General features: G+C 34.9%; 1 protein-coding gene across 4 annotated transcripts in view; it reads left to right on the forward strand.

Moving 5' to 3' along the window:
• The first annotated feature begins 355 nt into the window (after positions 1 to 355).
• The window catches only part of LOC125679531 (cyclin-dependent kinase 14-like), a 39,076-nt gene continuing 21,427 nt past the window's right edge, over positions 356 to 18,004 (forward strand). Inside the window, exons 1-4 of one of the 4 annotated variants that reach the window (XM_048918806.2) lie at positions 356 to 794; positions 7,197 to 7,268; positions 14,400 to 14,440; positions 15,261 to 15,450. In XM_048918806.2, the coding sequence (XP_048774763.1) occupies positions 746 to 794; positions 7,197 to 7,268; positions 14,400 to 14,440; positions 15,261 to 15,450 (352 nt within the window). In that variant the 5' untranslated portion in view covers positions 356 to 745. Of the gene's footprint in view, positions 795 to 879; positions 1,576 to 3,569; positions 4,526 to 7,196; positions 7,269 to 13,030; positions 13,442 to 14,399; positions 14,441 to 15,260; positions 15,451 to 18,004 lie in introns of those variants that run through there. The other 3 variants (XM_048918809.2, XM_048918807.2, XM_048918810.2) reach the window with 3 other exon arrangements.

The raw sequence follows: 18,004 nt of genomic DNA on the forward strand, positions 1-18,004 counted from the left end.
TAAAGTTTGTCTTGAATAACCTCCCAATTTGGTATTCAAACTCAAGAGATTCGTCAAAAAGGTCTTTAAAATATGTAGTTAGAAACTAGCCTATTTGAGGGAACACGGGATGATTTATCATAAGCTTGTAGAGGAGAGGGGCCCCGAGAAGGGAAGAGGAGGAGGGGACGGGAGGGGCCGAGAAGGGAGGTGGAGGGAACGGGAGGGGCCCCGAGAAGGGAGGAGAGAAAGTCGATGGAAGAAGGCCGGAAGACAAAAAGGAGGGCTTGCAGAAAACAGAAAGAGAGAGAGGAAAAGACCTATATATTATTATTATTATTATTATTATTAATATCAACTAATAATGAGTATTCTATTCCTAGAAATGGCTTTGGCTTGAAAGACATTTCCTTGTCACGCGAAGTAGGGAGCAACATAAAAAAAAACTACCCAAAACTTACAACTTTCTTCGAATAGGTCTTGACGTACTGGGCTTAGGTATTTTATTTAATTCACATATGTAACGAAATAGGCTGTCCGCGCTGCCGCGATGATCGATTTGCCTTTCATTCTTCGCGGAATTTTTACTTCCACTCGGAGCGCCTCCGTGTTTATTACTTCAAAATAATAAAACACAAACCGGAATACAGTGATGGTCGGAATAAGCTCTTAAGAGATGAGAGTTGTCCTTCACGATAAATAAACAAGTAAATTACCTGGTTTCGTTTTAAAGATGGACTTTTAAGGTAACCTTAGAACAACAGCAATGGCCTCGGATAACCGTAATAATCAAGACAAAGTGAAATTACGAGAAGGTGAGTGAAATATTACAATTTCTTATTTTTATATCGATCGAAGAAAATATCCCTCTTTGTCTGGCTTTTGTATGACTCATCGGGGTATTTTCGCTTTGCACAGGTCCGTTTGTCGGATTTGACAGTAACTGATTTGCAATCATTCTTGAATTTTTGGAAACTTGGATGCTTTCGGTTTTTATTCCGGGTGGTGACCACCAGACCGTGTCCACTTTGTCTGGACAGGAAGCACGACTCAGCTGTGTTGACAGATATATTTTTTATAGGTCATGAAGTGCAGTGTCTCATAGGCCTAGGTTTCTTGTACTGTAGAGCATATTCAGTGGGCGATCAATTTGTTTGTTTGGAAAATACGCAAACCACATGAATGGCTTCACTGAATAACCTGTCGATTTTTATCATTGGTCTGTGTTTTGAATTGGCGTGTTTCATTTAGATATATGCATGTACATGTATGTATAGTAACTGTATTGATATAGGATATATAGGCTCCCACAATCTAGTGCTTACAAATTTTACTGATGTTTCATCATATCAGGAAATGTCTTATGAATGAATATGTCGCTGCTACAGACCACAACAAGGATGAACTTGGAATAAAATTGAGTGTCAGGAAATTCGGGCAAATTATCCTTTTATCCATATATATTAGTATGACCTGTCATTGACCAAAACAAGGTCATGGTTTTATGGAATGATCTGTGCTTTGGATTGTCGGCAGTATTTTGAAAACACTTGGAGAATTTTTGGATACTGTAATAAATGGAGTCTATATCCAGAGGTAAGAAAAAGACCAGACTAGCAGGCCAAACCAGTGTTTTTGCAAATTCTAATGCAATGTGGCAATGCATTTAGTAAAATATATGATATGTTATTCTAGATGTGCATATATGAAATCACTTTTCGCAATGATCGGTAAATGTGTAGAATCTTGGTAAAAGAATAAGAAAGAAACACAAAGATGTTCTGAAGATTGGAAATGATATGCAATTCAAACTGCCAGTAAGTGAGGTTGAGGTTGATGGAGACACACTTGACATGGTCGCTGCCTATTGCAACCTCGGAGATACCATGTCTTCTGGTAGAGGGTGTGAGCTTGCAGCCATATTGCGGTGCAAGCCAGCCTGGAAAAAGTTCAGAGAACTCCTTCCTATCCTCACAAACAAGCAACTCCCTGTTACAATCAGAGGTCAAGTTTACTCCAGCTGTGTGAGGAGTGTCATGCTCTATGGTTCAGAAACGTGGGCAACATCAGCGAGCACTGCCAAGCACCTTCAACGTAATAACAGAGCCATGATAAGATGGACCTGTCTGGTCAAGCCTGAAGACATCCACTTTGAGACTCTTCTATCTATGCTCAAAATAAGAGACATTGCTGAAGTTCTCCAATTGGGCAGGCTGAGATGGCTTGGACACATTGAGCGCAGCACAAGCTGGATCTCGCAGGTCTGATGCATGAACACAGGTATAGCGGGGCCAAGGCAGACCAAAGCTTTCTTGGGATGAAGCGTGATCGTGTAGCCCTGAACATGGACTCTACCAACCCACTGGATTGCCATGCGTGGAGAGGAAGACTTTGCTCTCGACAGACAGACAGGTCACACCCTCGACATGAGGATTAATACATGGCCTGTATGATCAAAACCGGTTGAAGATGATAATGATAAAACTAGATTCCAGAATGAGAGTGTATTAATTGTCACAAATACTGGCTGATAAATCTATCACATGTACATGTCAGTGCAAAGCTACATGTATATGTGTGGCAATATGTTTAAGTTTGACCCTTTAACTGCAAATATGTACAGGTGGTGGGGGTGGAAATCTTTTGGAATCCTAAAGATAGTGAGATACGTACTTTCAGTTAGATATAGTCATTGCATCTGCTGCTTACTCCTATTTATGTAAGATTTTTATCTATGTATAAACATGAATCAAATAATGGATAGGTCGATAGATGCAACAATCGAGTACATTTAGTGCAGTAACATTTATGCTATGGACAGGATGAATATTAAAATGGAAGAGGTGGATATTTCCTTTTCTACTAGGTCAATTTTGATTGATTTGCTGTAACAAACCAATTGTTGTCTTGTTCTTAGATCAGTCTATAAACTTGATACCAGTAATTTGGATTAAGTACAAATGATAATCTTTTAAAATTTGATCTTCATGTAAATGTTTAATGATAATTATGGCAATAAAAACAGATTAAGTACTTCATAAACAGATATTATCATGATAATATGACAGTACAATAATGTTCAGGAACTTGATATATTTATGATGACATACATGTAACAAAATTAATGACAATGGAGTGTTGATTTACAACTATTTGTGTTAAGTTATATCCTTGTACACAAGCGACAACTAGTAACCATTTCATTGATACTGAGAAGTCCAGAGAGATAATTGTTAAACAGGATATTTTACCCTGTGTTGTTTTTGCTTCTATCCTTTAATAAGAACAAATTCAGCACTAAACAAGTTTAAGATATTTTGATTTCACTTGTAAAATGCAGTTCATTGGTTTATTTAACGTGATCAATATTTTTTATAATTATAAACTTAGTAAGTTGATGTCAATCTCGTCATATGACAACTTTGGAATGTCACAATGCATTTGGCTCCTAGCTCTGTTTCTATTTTGTTTCTATGGCACTATTGCTTAATTCACATCATATAAAAAAAAATCAATAATTTTTCACTAAATTACAATGAATCTTAAAAATTTGGATTATAAGAAATTAATTTTTACTCATTTTATTATAATTTATATGATATAAAGGAAGTTGAGACAGTTTGCACATATAAAGCATAAACTGTCCCAACTTGATTTATATTATATTATAAAATAATCCATTCCTTAATTGAATAATTTTAAAAAATGACTAATATGTCGCATTTAATCTGGATGAAATGGTTTTTATACAATGAGTCTGAACAAAAAAGCCCAGGGAGCAAACATGTTTTGGATACAGTAATAGATGGTTATAATGGGTACATGTAAAGATTCTGTGTTGTGTGAAACTTGTTTCGCAGTCATGTTTGTTGATGTTCAGCGAAATTATGTATTCTCTTTAGAGAAGTGGACAGGGTATGCAAGAATAGGAGATTATGGTGATTGAACACAGCTTGGCTAGGAAGTGTAATAAACATGTATTAACACAGGCATCAAATGAGGTTTTATCAACAGTAGAATTACCCTTGGGATCTAAATGTCACAGAAAGCCATATATATACTAATTCACTCATCCAGATATGTGTCAGCATTTGCCCATGCAGTGATACCAAAGTGACCTTTAGTTAATATTCTTCCTAAATCTGGTCATTGCACTTTGCAGAAATTATCGAATTGCATCTTTGATTAAATCAATTTTCATTCATGCAATTGAAGAAGTTACACACACAAAGGATTAAATCTATGTACATGTAAAATGTAATTGTGTAAACATATAGCAAATATCCTTCTCACAGCAATAGCATAAAAATTCATTTTGGCCAAAAACAGAGATTGTGACCCTCTGCGGTGGGTCCCAGGGAAAGATAGATATCATAACAGATTTGAAATGGTCCGGAAGGGGAAGTTGCATTCTATCAGTTGTTAAAATTACAAAATCTGCTTTTATTTTGTCTAATTTTATAGATCCTTAAATATATGCAACAAGCATTATAGGAGTTTCATGGAAGCATGCGTTTTCCTGGATTTCCATATCCTTCAAAATTGGGTCAGTATTACAATAAATTTCACTTTATAGGGAAAGACACACAGTCTATACTATATTAAAGCATTAAAAGAAAGGGAAAACTCAGGAGAAGGTGACAAAAGAAAGGAAAGGAAGAAAGGTGAAAAAATTGCACCCTAAAAGCAAAGAAAAGTCGTTCAAACATGCTGCTTATCGGAGTGACCCCTGTGTCATGGCCTTTGGGCCCTAGAGGACCAATCCCAATACATTCTGGAATATTAAACATACCTTTCCTTGATGCAGAGTGTGTATTGCTATGGTTCATATTTTTTCCTACCCCCACCCCCCCACCCTCTTTCAGCGGAACATTCTTCAGTCTCTGACTGTCGAAAGGATACATGTATGAAATTTATAGTGTTATGTGATATCATAAATATGTCATAATTAGTTATATAGTAAAGGTAATAAATTAGCATCTCACTATGGTGAGGAATTATGAATATATCACATAAAAGTGCAGCATAGAGTGTGTATATATGTATAATATACATGTTATTATGTACAGTGTCCAAGCCTTTTCAGTCCTTCTATGATATATATGTGTATATATATACTTGAGCAGATGGTCATTGGGTCTGTCTTCCACTCATTTAAATAGCTTCAGAAAAGGAAAATTGCATTCCAGTGGTCTTGTCACATACGGTTTTGAGTGCATGTGTTCCCCCAATATTTGGACCAGGTGAAATCAGGGCATGCATCCAGTGGTGGATGTAGAGTGGAGGTTAGGGGTGTACATGTACCAAGAAATGGATGCATACAGAATAGAATCTCAAACATTGCATAGTTAGTTAGAAATCTTATGTGGAAACTTGTCCTGGAGATTCGTTGTTGAATATACCTGATTATATATTGTACTTCAAAAACTTTACTCCAAAAAATTTTCTGTGTTCCTTTGGATGTTAATTACTACATTTAACACTAGAATATTGAAGAACATTGGTATTTTTGTCCCCCGCCGCAACACGGAAGGGGACATAGAAATACTGATGTCCCACTTGACTTTGTGGATGCAATTCCTACGAAACTGCATGACAGATTTTGTTCAAATAATGTAGAATTGTTAGTCACTACATGTAGTTGATCATATTGTGCCACCATTTTGATTCGATAAACAAATTGTACTGGAGTTACAGGACTTTGTTGAATTTGTACATGCTACACTATAGGAACATTCTGTGGATGCAACTCCTTGGAAACCATTCAATGGATCTTGTTCAAATTTTGTAGAATTGTTAGTCCCCATATGTAGTTTATCATATTGTGCCACCATTTTGATTTGATATTTTTTACAGGAGTTATGGGACTTTTTTGAATTTGTACATTGTACACTTTAGGAACATTTTATGGACACAACTCCTCTGAAACTGCACAACGGATTTTGTTCAAATTTTGTAGTGTTGTTAGTCACCATATGTAGTTGATCATATTGCGCCACCATTTTGATTTGACAAATTTTACAAGAGTTATGGGACTTTTGTGCTTTAACTTTTTTTGTGGTGACAGGGGACATTATATGGCTACAAGTAGCATTCTCGTTGAGTGCTGACTTCTATCCATGTTTAATCTCCCAAAATGCAAATAAAATGATTCTGAATCAGTTTTCAAAATTGTACACTGGGGCATGCCTCTTGAGCCTGCTAGAAGAATCATGCCTTGCACTCAATACATCCCCTCCTATAGAAAAAAAGTTTGGATCCCCCAATGCATTCTACTGTGAGTAAACTTCAGATATATGATGGATCAGTCTTGTTCAGTATGCGTGTATAATGCAGACCATTCATGTAAAAAAAAATCTTCTGTATCTGTGCAGACATTACATTATCCATTTGGCAGCTGGTATGACACATTGTATTACAAATGTTATATTTGGCTTTTAATCATTGACAACATTTTCCTCTACAGGTGTTTTAGTACTGTGGGTTTGTAGCCATTGGCTGCAGACATAAGTATGATATACAGTGTACAGTACTTCATACTTAGTAGTTGGTATTCATGTACAATGTATATTTATTGTATCTTTTTAGGGAATAAAACATGATTTACATGGGGAAAAAATTGCGTAATACATACATGTACAGTGTAATTTAATTTAAACATATTTTATTGAGAAACTCAACAGGAATGGGAAACAGGCATGGCCTATGTAGGCCCTCTCCCAGCATGTATTTGCCCAGTTGTCACATATTCATATATACATGTAAATTTGATTGATTGGATTAATTGTATAAACATCTTTGTGTGAAGTGATGGAAATGTAGATTTTTAAATAAATAATCAAAATGTCACTTTGAATGATATAGATACATACACTATGAATTATATTAATTAGATAGGGAAATGTTTTATGAATGTATCATATATATATTATATATATACCTTATTTTTTCACCGTATTTACAGATATGGTGACTTTTGTAACAGTACCACATATGTTTAATTTTATTCAAGTTAAATTCAAACTTTTTATTCTATGTTTTCCTTTGAAGGGTTTTTCTCATAGATAGATATATTTAGATAAATAAAATAGCTATATATGAATACATAGAATTTTAGTGGACTAAATGTACTTTTGTTTTGTTTGAGAAACATTGTAAAAATCTTCCAAATCTCTTGCATACTGGTGAAATATTTAGATTCTTATTTCTATTTATAGTCAAAGAGAAACGACAAATAAGTAAACTGAAGAAGTTAAAGAGAAGAATTTCTGCCAGCTTCGGACGATTATGTAAGTACTGTCATTAACTATACAAAAGAATTTTAATATCTACACTTACATGCATTTTTATGAACATGCACCCATCTAGCATGTCTAGTTTGTTATATTTAAATCTGTAAATGGCAAAACACAACAGAGAACGTTTCAATAAAAGCCTTGGGAGATTTGAAGTGTCAGGAAGTAGTCAATGAATTTAGCTTCAAATCAAGTACATGCAGCAAAGTGAATTTCCAAAACATTGACAATTTTCAAAGAGATCTTGTACAGAATTCCTGAAATAGTGTCAATATCAGCATCTACACCACTATATCAGCATATAATACAGTCAGACCTCAATATCTCAAACTCAATGGGGCCAGGTAAATCTTCAAGATATCAGAGGGTTTGAGATATTGATGTTAAGATACATCTCTTTCACATATCCATGGAATTCGAGATGTCAATGTTCCATATACCAAAGTGCAACTGTATTGCAATTTGCGTATATAATGTCATTACATTATTGTGAACATATGCAATGTTTTGATGGCATGATGTCAGTTCACTATTATTAACATATATGCCATGTTTAATTGCTTTATTGTGTCACAGTAGCCTTAGGGAGCTGCAGAACTCTAGCTCTAGGGAAAAATAAATTTAGTCTTTTACAATTTTTCCCAGAGAGCTACAATTCTGCAGCTAGGTATAGTCTAGCAGATAAGATGCTCACTTCACAACTGTGAGGCCTGGATTCGATTCTTGATCTCGGCACCGTGTCAAACCTAAGACATTTAACATAAGTAAACTGTTCCTTTGTTAAGTGCCCCACAGTAGAACTTGAAGTGAAAGTCACAGGTCTTCTGAAACAAAGGTCCCATATGCTACAGTACGATAAAAAAAAACCTGAATGCTACAAACTGGTTGCGGTACCGTTCAGTGGTTGGGCGTTCACCTCGTAACCGGGAGGTCGTGAATCTGAGCCCCGCTCGTGCCATGGCTGCATCAAACCTTAGACGTTAAAATAGGTAGCAATTGCTCCTTCGCCAAATGCTCAGCATTTAGAAGCAAGAATCACGGATCTTTTGGATATGACCTTTGAGAACGGAGGCCCTAGCTGTGTCATGGCAGGCATTTGCATGATAAAGAACCCTCACTGCTACGGCCTTGAGCGCTAAGCATAGGTCTAAATTTGTGGTACTTCACCTACAGCTGGTGACATCTCAATGTGAGTGAAAAATTCTCGATGGGATGTAAAAAAAACAACAACAAAAAAAAAACCAATCAATCAATCAGTGCTACAGCTGTAAGCACCATGCATAGGTTCAAATTTGTGGCACTTCACCTAAAAGCTGGCGTTGTCTCTACATGAGAGAAAAATCTCAAATGCGACATAATACAACAAACCAACAAAACAAATATTATCGTGTACATGTACGCTGTTAACCTGCATGATGTCATTACAGTACAGTTGTATTATGTAAGTCTACACATCAAGTAGGAACTTTCTTTGATGTCATAAGTTGAAATTTAAGTGATGATGAAACACACATGAATATCAAGCTTTGGTTTTTATAATGCGAGAAAATTTGCCAGGAAACTGTCAATATTTGAGTAGCTTTAAGTTGTCTACTTTAGTTCTGGTCTCTGCCAAGTAAACAAACATATTTTATTGTGTGTGACTGCATGGACCTCTGATAAAATCATAACATTTAGGCAGACTAATAGACATCCCATGTATACCATCAATAAACTTTCATATCTGCCACTAGATTCTGATGCCAAGTTAGAATGTTTATTTCTGCTGATGTAAATTGTAAAATAAGCCATGAAGTGGAATACTCAGCTGTTTAATGACGTACAGGAGGGTTTAGCGGTCAATTATTGCCGATTGGAAGCTGAATTATTGAAAAAAGTTTAGGTTTTAATGTCATGTACTAATAATTTTCATCATTAGAATGTGTACATGAGGATTTTGTTGCCCATACTTGACTTTGACGCTTTTAAAGTTTGAAGGGGTCTGAGTTGTGTGTTTATTGATGGGGCCTCTAAATGGTTTTCGTCTTGGCAAACTGTTTATTATAAGCAGAGTATAAGCTGTGTTTTATCTAAATTTATTTGGATTTTCTCTCTAATGTTTATATCAGATATTCTAGCATTGATATCTTGAAACCATATGCCTGAAATTAAGGAAGAAAACATGTTATTAAGTATCTGTAGATTCACAAATACTGGCCCTCGCAATCTAGGGATACTGATCAACATTCAAAAATTGTACATATACCATAATTCTCAGCATTTGCATCCCTTTTTAAAGTACAATATTTTCTATAAATAATGGTATATTTAACACCACATATTCAGTATTGTCTTCAGAAACTCCAGTGTCTTGTTATTTAAGACTTCTGTGTTATGTGTAAAATTCTGTCTGGAAGTGAGTGCAGTCAGATGTGGAGCAGTTAGACTTTTTGTGCCATGTTGCAACTTCATCAAAAAAACTGGTGGGAACCATGAGGACCTCTGAAAGCCTTTGTAATGAATAATGATCTCCCAAGATTTTATCAATCAATTTTTTCTTATGTTGCCTATGAATTATAGAGCAACACTTAAGAATTACTTTGTCTGTCTGCCCCTCACATCGTAGAACTTTGTGGCTGTAAGGGTTAATAGTACTTTTCTTGATGTGAGGATTACATATTTGATATATATATATGTATACAATGATTAATGATGACATAGCTCACAGCACATGTTTCTGGAAACACTCGATCGAATCTCAGACATGTGTCCACACAGGACATTATAACAACTTTACCTTCAAACTCTTTGAAGTTCTTTGTTTGGTTGGTGATCTATATTTGCATGGGCAACTTTAGGATGACAAACACCAAAGGAATAAAAACTGCCACATAAATGATAATAATTGCACATTTTGCAAAGATAGGCACGCACAGAAGCTAGATCATACAGAAATTTTTGCTATATTGATCAACAACATTCAGAACTCATTTCCTTATATATGTGGATGGAAAAGACTCATTGCATTACAACTGTCTTCTGAACACTGGAAATAGGTTTTTAAAAATGGGCAATGACAGGCAAATTTTAGGTGCAAACATTGCAAGATCGAATGAAACAATTTAAGTGACTGCTAGCTAGGACTAAACCATGATACCTAAGATTGGCAGTTTTCATACCTGTTGTTAATACCGTGTGCAGAAGTTGAAACCTTGTGACATAGTATTTGCCTTATGCTTGACTACCGTAATATTTCTGATGGTATTTTCATTGTTAGGTTTGCCAACAAAGCACATGGTTTTCGTACAACCACTGGAATGAGGGTTTATAAAAAATACAGTGTGCATGTTGTTGTAAGTTATTTCAGCAGCTGTTTTTGTTTGATAACACAATGTTTATTTCTTATAAAAACAGCAGAATATATGAGTGTGTGTCATGTAAATAGAAGATTGGGTTGGTGGCTTGATTTTTTTTTTGCTGTTGTCGGTCTGACATGTTGCCAGCAGCCGCTGAGATTAATAAGTTTGTCATAATGACATGCTGGATGTGACCAACCTCTACCACCACTTCTCAGGAAAGAAAGAAACCAACCAGGAAAATTACAATAATCCTGATTGCTATAGTGATCGAAGAACAAGAAAGGATGATTGTATGATGAGGGCATTGGGTCATAACTGAAGGAATGTCATTCTGCAGAATTGCAGTGATATTAAGGGACATTAAGTTCCACCAGATTTGTGCATACTTGCTGATTTCAAGAAATACAATTTCAGGTTACATACTTAAAAAAAGATATAAAATGTAGACAGCTCAATGCTTGATTTAGTATACAGTTGGGCAGTTTTATTTCCCTTTAAGTACATGTATATTGAAATTATCAAGTAAAAAAGGAAAAAGAGACAATAGATTTACTTTCCAACATAATTTTGCTATGAAAAACTAAAAAATATGTTGACTTTTATTTGACAACTATACTCACAATGACATCACAATGCCACACTCAACAATAGTATATGTATTGATGATCTTGACCAACCATGTTAAAGAAAGCAATATGGTTATTTGTGCTGCTCTTTCAATTCTCAAAGAATTGCAGGAAATGGGAACATTACAATGACACTTAAAAAAATCACTTCTATTAATTAAATTTTCATATAGCATGAAGATGTGTTATTCTGCTGTGTATTATCAGCACTGCAGACATAAAAAATAAACTTTTAATGTCTCTTTAAGTACATGCAGCTATAAATTTGTAATCTGATTTTTTTAGGGGGGTTGGTTTCTTGTATAATCTCTTTTCAGGCAGTTCTAATTTCATGTTTGATAAAAGCAAAATTTAAAGTGCAGCAAAAATAAGACTCTTGTTGGTGTTTTTAAAAACTTACCATTAAGTTTTTTTTAAACTGCCTGTAAAACAGATACCATGTGCATGCATGTATATGACTATTTTGTCATTGCACATGCAAGGAAGGACATCTGAGACCAAAAGACATATCAACAGTTAATAGCTGAAAGTTTTATCCCTTGGCTGCCACCTTACAGTTAAACCCCAGATTTTCCCAATGTTGGCTGTTTATTCTTTGTAATTCTCTTTTGAAAATAAATAGCTTTCTTATGGTTTGTTCTCTCGGAATGGGTTAAGCAATAGATTAGTGTGGAAGCTTCAAATTTACTGACAAATTTGAGCAGTAAGTTTAGGTATTTGGTAGTGTAAGATGTGAACAGTTCGCTTTTCACTGAGAAACAGTGGTCAGGGGACTGTTGATGCATCTTATAGCTTGCTTATTAGTTTTGAAAATCAATAGGCTATTATATGTATAATCCAGGTGTGCTATAACTTTTTACATGACCTTAATCATGGTTAATAATAATGTTATCCCCCAGTTTAAGAGCAAAATGATTAACATAGAACTGAAATTGAAACTTTCTTTATCTGACTCGAAATAGAAAATAATTAGGGTTTTTAAAACATTGCCAATTCAATCCCTCATTATAGAGAAAATATTTTCATGTACATTCTTTTATTTTTAGTTCAAATCATCAATCCAGGCTAGAAAAAAAAAGTTTGAATGGCATGTCTTTAGCAGATAAGGAATTTTCATTGCAGTTGTTGAGAGCAATTGCTTTACCCACTTCCTCAAGAGAACCTTGGTTGGTATATTGATGTTTGAAGTGTCTTTTGTTGGGGTCCATCATTCAATGAAATCAGATACAGTCTGACAAGTTAAGACTGTGAAAGACATTGATTTCTGCTAGGAAAAAAATCCAAACACAATCAATCTATAGCATTCAGTCTACAAGTGAAGTTGATTCCTTGTGTATAATTGGTGCCATTATCTAACTTATCAAATGTTTATAGAAATGAAGAATTTGTTCTTCAATCATTTCTATTCATCAGATCCTCCTAAAAAAAAAGAATGAACCCCCTCCCCCATACGATCTTTATGTGTGAGTGATTGCATGAAGGCAATATGTTTAATGTGTGTGATCTGTAAGACATTGATATAACAACCAAAGATATGAAGCCATAAAATATTTGTAAATTGATGCATCAATATTGCATATTGTACAATAGTTCATTTAAAGGTTGTATGACACAAACTCACAAACTCAAAGATAGGAAAAAGAAGGTAGAAAATGTATATGTAGTTTAATTAGTCTAAATATAGTTAGTTGTAGTTCACTGGTTGATATATCACAATGCTGCATGGGATGCAATGCAGCTCGTTATGTAATAACTTCATTGACCTTCAGATTTCCACACAACTACATATCACTTATAAACATGGTATAGAACTTGATGGTATATTTATAAACTGTTACTTGAAAGTTTGCTTTCTTTAAAGAACTGACAAATTAGTGGAAGGAAGGGCGGCTTCTGTGTGTTAACTGGCAAATGACTGTCTGAACAAGTAGTCTATGACAGCTGCTGGAACTTTGTATCTAGATGTTTTTGTAACATTTGGCTATCACAGTACACAACTCAATTGTGAAACTCTTTATACTTTTTGTGGTGTGTTAGCTGTTTGCAGAAAATGTGTATGGCAGCTGTGTTATGTGAACAATTGGGCCACCATGCCTTCTTTTTCATGTTTGTTTAATAAGTCTTGTCTAGACGGATTCTTGTTTTCTACGAGGCAATACATTATTTCTGATGTATTTCATTGTGAAAAATTTTGTAAAAAAAGGTATGAATTGTAATAATTTCAAAGCTGTGATTCATGTCTTGACCAAGGCTGAGTGGGATTTTATGCAAAGTTTGCAACATGGCCGTGAAATTAGCATGTACATATTTGCTTTATTAAGGGTATATTTTATAGGGTCTAAGCATCAATTGATTAACATTTATTTACCTTCTAAGAAAGAAGAGCTTTGACAACAAATAATCTCTCGACACACACAACACAGATGTGTACATGATTCACCACTGATTAATCTTTTAAATTTATTGACTTGATGAAAGTTAATCTCTTGGATATATCTTTTGTTAAAAAGGTCGAGAGTAGATTAAATATTAAGTCCTTGTTTTTCTAGAGAAATCCATGCAGTCAAACAGATTTCTTTAAGTTCAATTACCTCCTCACACTGATGTAGCCTGAGTATTGACTACTTGTACTTTGTGCATGTATTTGTATATGCTCATACACTGAGAATTTCAGTAACTTGAAATGTACTTAAATCTACTTGACTTCAGATGAAAAGATTAATCATTTATTTACTTTTAGAATCTCTCTCTCTCTCTCTCTCTCTCTCTCTCTCTCTCTCTCTCTCTCTCTCTCTCTCTCTCTCTCTCTCATACTATACTATATTATGAGTTGGAATACAACCAGTAAATTGAATAATTCTATTCTTAAACCCCAATCAGTTTGATTACAATCAACAACATATATTGTTTTTAAATAAAAGGATCTGATTTATTTTAGAAAAAACAGAAATTTTTCTGACAGCTGTCTAAAATTCTAAAAGCTGGTAAATCTGACATTTCCTATGGCTTCTAGTCTCAAGAGGGCTGAGCCAGAATCGCTCTACAGACCCAATGTGGAGATAGCTGGAACTAATGTTTCCCCTCATCTGGAAACTATAACAGCAACTCTCAAAAAAGTTCACTTGATTTCACAGATTTTTTCCTCTCCATTGTTTTTTCAGCACTTTCCAAAGAGGACACAATACAAGAAAGTGATCAAGAGGTAGGCTTTATATTCAGTTTCACGATTCTTCGCCTTTCAGTTTATTAGAATGTCATTAAGAACCCCTTTTTAATGTATCATTTTAGTTCAAAAAGAATTGTCTGTTCACTAATGACTTTGTTTATTGTATGTATTTTATAAATAACCATGCATAATTATATGAATTAATCATGATTAAAGCTAATAGCACATACAGGTACATTAGTTTAATTGTTAGAGTTTGATGTATGAATAGTCATTTGCAGTGGGCTCTAGGAGTATGACAATGTACCTTCAGAGTTTTATCAGGAGTTTGATTTTGAATCATTTTCTATGATTTTTCCTTCAATATTTTTGAATTTGTACCAATATTTTACCATTCACTAGCCACTGAACATCAATCAGTTTAGAATCTAGATTGATGCTTCCAATTTTTCTTGGGTGCAAACTTTACCATAATTCATTTATTCAAACTGCCATCACATTGGGGTTTTTTCACTGAGGAGTGAGCCATTTATCCAGACAATTTTCTTTAACTCAAAGATTGATGATGACTGCCAATTATACAAACTTACTGGCTTCATTCATCAATTTCTATTGAAATATCTGTCACAGAAATCACGGGCTACCAAAAACACTTCAGATTTTCTATACATTCATCTCAATTAGCTGGATACTTTAAGCTATACCCTTCTTTAATGATGGATCATTGGTTCAGAAACCCAGTCTATCAGTTTATTGTCAGCAATACATGTAATTGAATCACAACTTAAGAAAGAAAAATGCCCCTTAACTAGAAATTGATAACTGTTTTCTGTTGTTGTTTTTTTGCCTTGATTAGTCTGATCCAGGATTACAAGGAACTAATGGTTATTCAGCCTTGGATAATTCTTCATCTCCACCAAACCTAGCTCTGCAGAGGTGTAGCTACAGAGACGACTATGTGGGACCTAATGGCATCAACCCTGCCAACAGACACACGGGCGGTTACCACACCCTAGGGAGGCCTGCGGTTGTTCCACGAAGCACAGGTAGGTCATTATCAGGTTTTTCTGTATTTTAAGTAAATGTATTGCAAGTCGCCATTGATAAGTTTGGTCTGCAGGCTACAATATTGAGATTTGATATCATGTCCTTGGCCCTTTCAATGAAGATATGTCTCACCATGTAGTTGCTTAGAGAGTTTAACATTTATTTTTGCTCCAGGACCCAGTTTGCACGAAGGTTAGTCAACTTTAACTGACAGTTAGCTTGTCATTTTCTTACATGTACCTTTATATAACATTGATTAGTCATTAACTATCAGTTAAATTTAACTAATCTTTGTGCAACTGATTCCTGGCCAATTTCTTGCTCTCAGTGTGAAATTACTTTTATTTCCCTTTTACATAAAGACAAGGGGTGTGTTATTTTCACTGCAGTATGATTACTGTACATTTACTTATTTTGGCTGGATTCAAATTTTAGTGGTTTTGGCAGTGATGCAAGAGTACCGTGGTCTATAGTTGCACTAAAATGTGAAATTTACATTTATCCATTATCATACACAGAAGAAGCACTAAATTATGATTATGCCAAATAGTACTTTGACAGCTCAGATTGCATAAACACACTAGAATAAGCACACAAACAGTAAAACTGCATCAGAAATAAGGTTGCATACAATGCCCAAGTTGTAGTGCAACCTACTAATAATTTATCAGTATCAGTGTTTGAAACTCAACATAAAATTAGCCAGACATGCAGGGCTGACTGCTTGTATAGATAGTAAGCCCTACCACGGACCTACTAGCTCTGAGTAAATAATTTTTAATAACTGTTATCTAATGAGAGCAATTATGTGACTATCGGATTCAGTTCTTATAACTTCAATCCCAATCATTTATAATTCATAAAGCCCCTTGGCTTGTTACAACTTCATTACCGGTATGATAAGTAGATCTGATACATCTAGATTTTATTTAGTGGAAATTTTAACACGTCCGGTCAGGCGTCTTACAAAGATATTTGTTTACCCCTGGCAAAATTTATGCATCTCAGGCGGTTGGGCGCATGATTATTTCAAATATTGATCAATATGTTATTAGGAAGACCTATACCTTAGGCCCAGTTTCTTGGATATGTGGTTGAAGTGTAAAATGATCAATCAGTCCCTGCAATACACAAATAGTCTGCACACAGGTTAAACTGGTGATGTGATGGGATCGGGGTGTGGATGTATATAAGATAGTTCATTTATAAGATGGTTCTTGACTTATTGAATTACCGCTAGTTAAATGGGGGAGGGGGGTCAAATCCTCTTACATTATTGAATTGCAGCTAGTTAAATGGGCGAGGGGATCAAATCCTCTTACCGTTTTGAATAGCAGCTAGTTAAGTGGTGGGGGGGGGGGATGAAATCCTCTTACCATATTGAATAACAGCTACCGTAGTTAAATGTAAGAATGTGTGCATCACATTCTTTGAATCATTATAGTCTTACTGGCACAGAATCAGGTAGTGGATAAAAACTTTAATTGGAGTAGATGATTCACCTGCATGTCTGTCAAGAATTAATGTATTATATATGCTTAGGTGACTTTTCAAATGGATATAATGATAATAGTTATGATTTATTTATTGTATCTATAGATTAATGGTGTATAAGAATATGGAAATTTATATAAATGTGGTTTAATCAAAAGTAGAAATAAAAATAAAATCTGGAAAGCTAATCTTTTAAAGATGTCCATGGATCAGGATAGCTTGATTTCCTCTGGAGGGCTATTCCATAAGTGTGCGGCTGCCCAGCTGATTTGAAATATTAATTTATCTAGCCCTCCAGGGTCTAGCACATGAAAGGTTATAATGCCCACACAGCAGAGCAAAAAAAGCTTCAACTGGAGTTAACGGAAGCTTGAATTTTCAGTATCACAGTTTTTGATCAATTATCCTAGGCTTATGAATTTATACAGAATCGGTCCTAGCTTGCACAAATCTTGCCCTCCTATGATCAAATATTGCCTTTTGTCATATATAAACAATATTTTTGATGGACTTTAGTTGATATGGTAACCTTTGATAAGAGGAAGCTGATATCCCACACAATGGAGATGGTTTATGTAACATTATTTAAATGATAGCTGAGACATTGCCACAAAGTCAGAGATCATTATGTAATAGACAGTTAAAGCCAGCACATGAATTTTTCATCTTCCTTTGTATGGCATAGCCATTATTGCCTTATTATAATTATCATACCAGCATATAATTCTGTTCAGATGGGGTTAAGTCGACATAATTAAAGCTCCAGTCCCTTTCTGTATATTGATGAAAGCTTCTGAGTTCAACAGTGTGAGTACTAGTGGATTATTGCATTCTATGCAAGCACCAGTAATCTTTGTGGAGTTTAAATATTAAACATAATGATTATTTGGTATCATTCTAGACAATTTAGACCTCTAAGCCTTTTCAGAAATGTCAACAACAAAAAACTTTCCTGTTTGTTATACAGTCAATTATTACTGGTTGCACTGTTCAACACAGGCTCCAATTGCAGTGTATCTCTCACAGTGTGGCAATGGACATGATAGAATCTTCACCAAA

This window comes from Ostrea edulis, chromosome 2 (genome assembly GCF_947568905.1).
Source record: "Ostrea edulis chromosome 2, xbOstEdul1.1, whole genome shotgun sequence".
In the NCBI taxonomy this organism is placed as follows: Eukaryota; Metazoa; Mollusca; class Bivalvia; order Ostreida; family Ostreidae; genus Ostrea; species Ostrea edulis.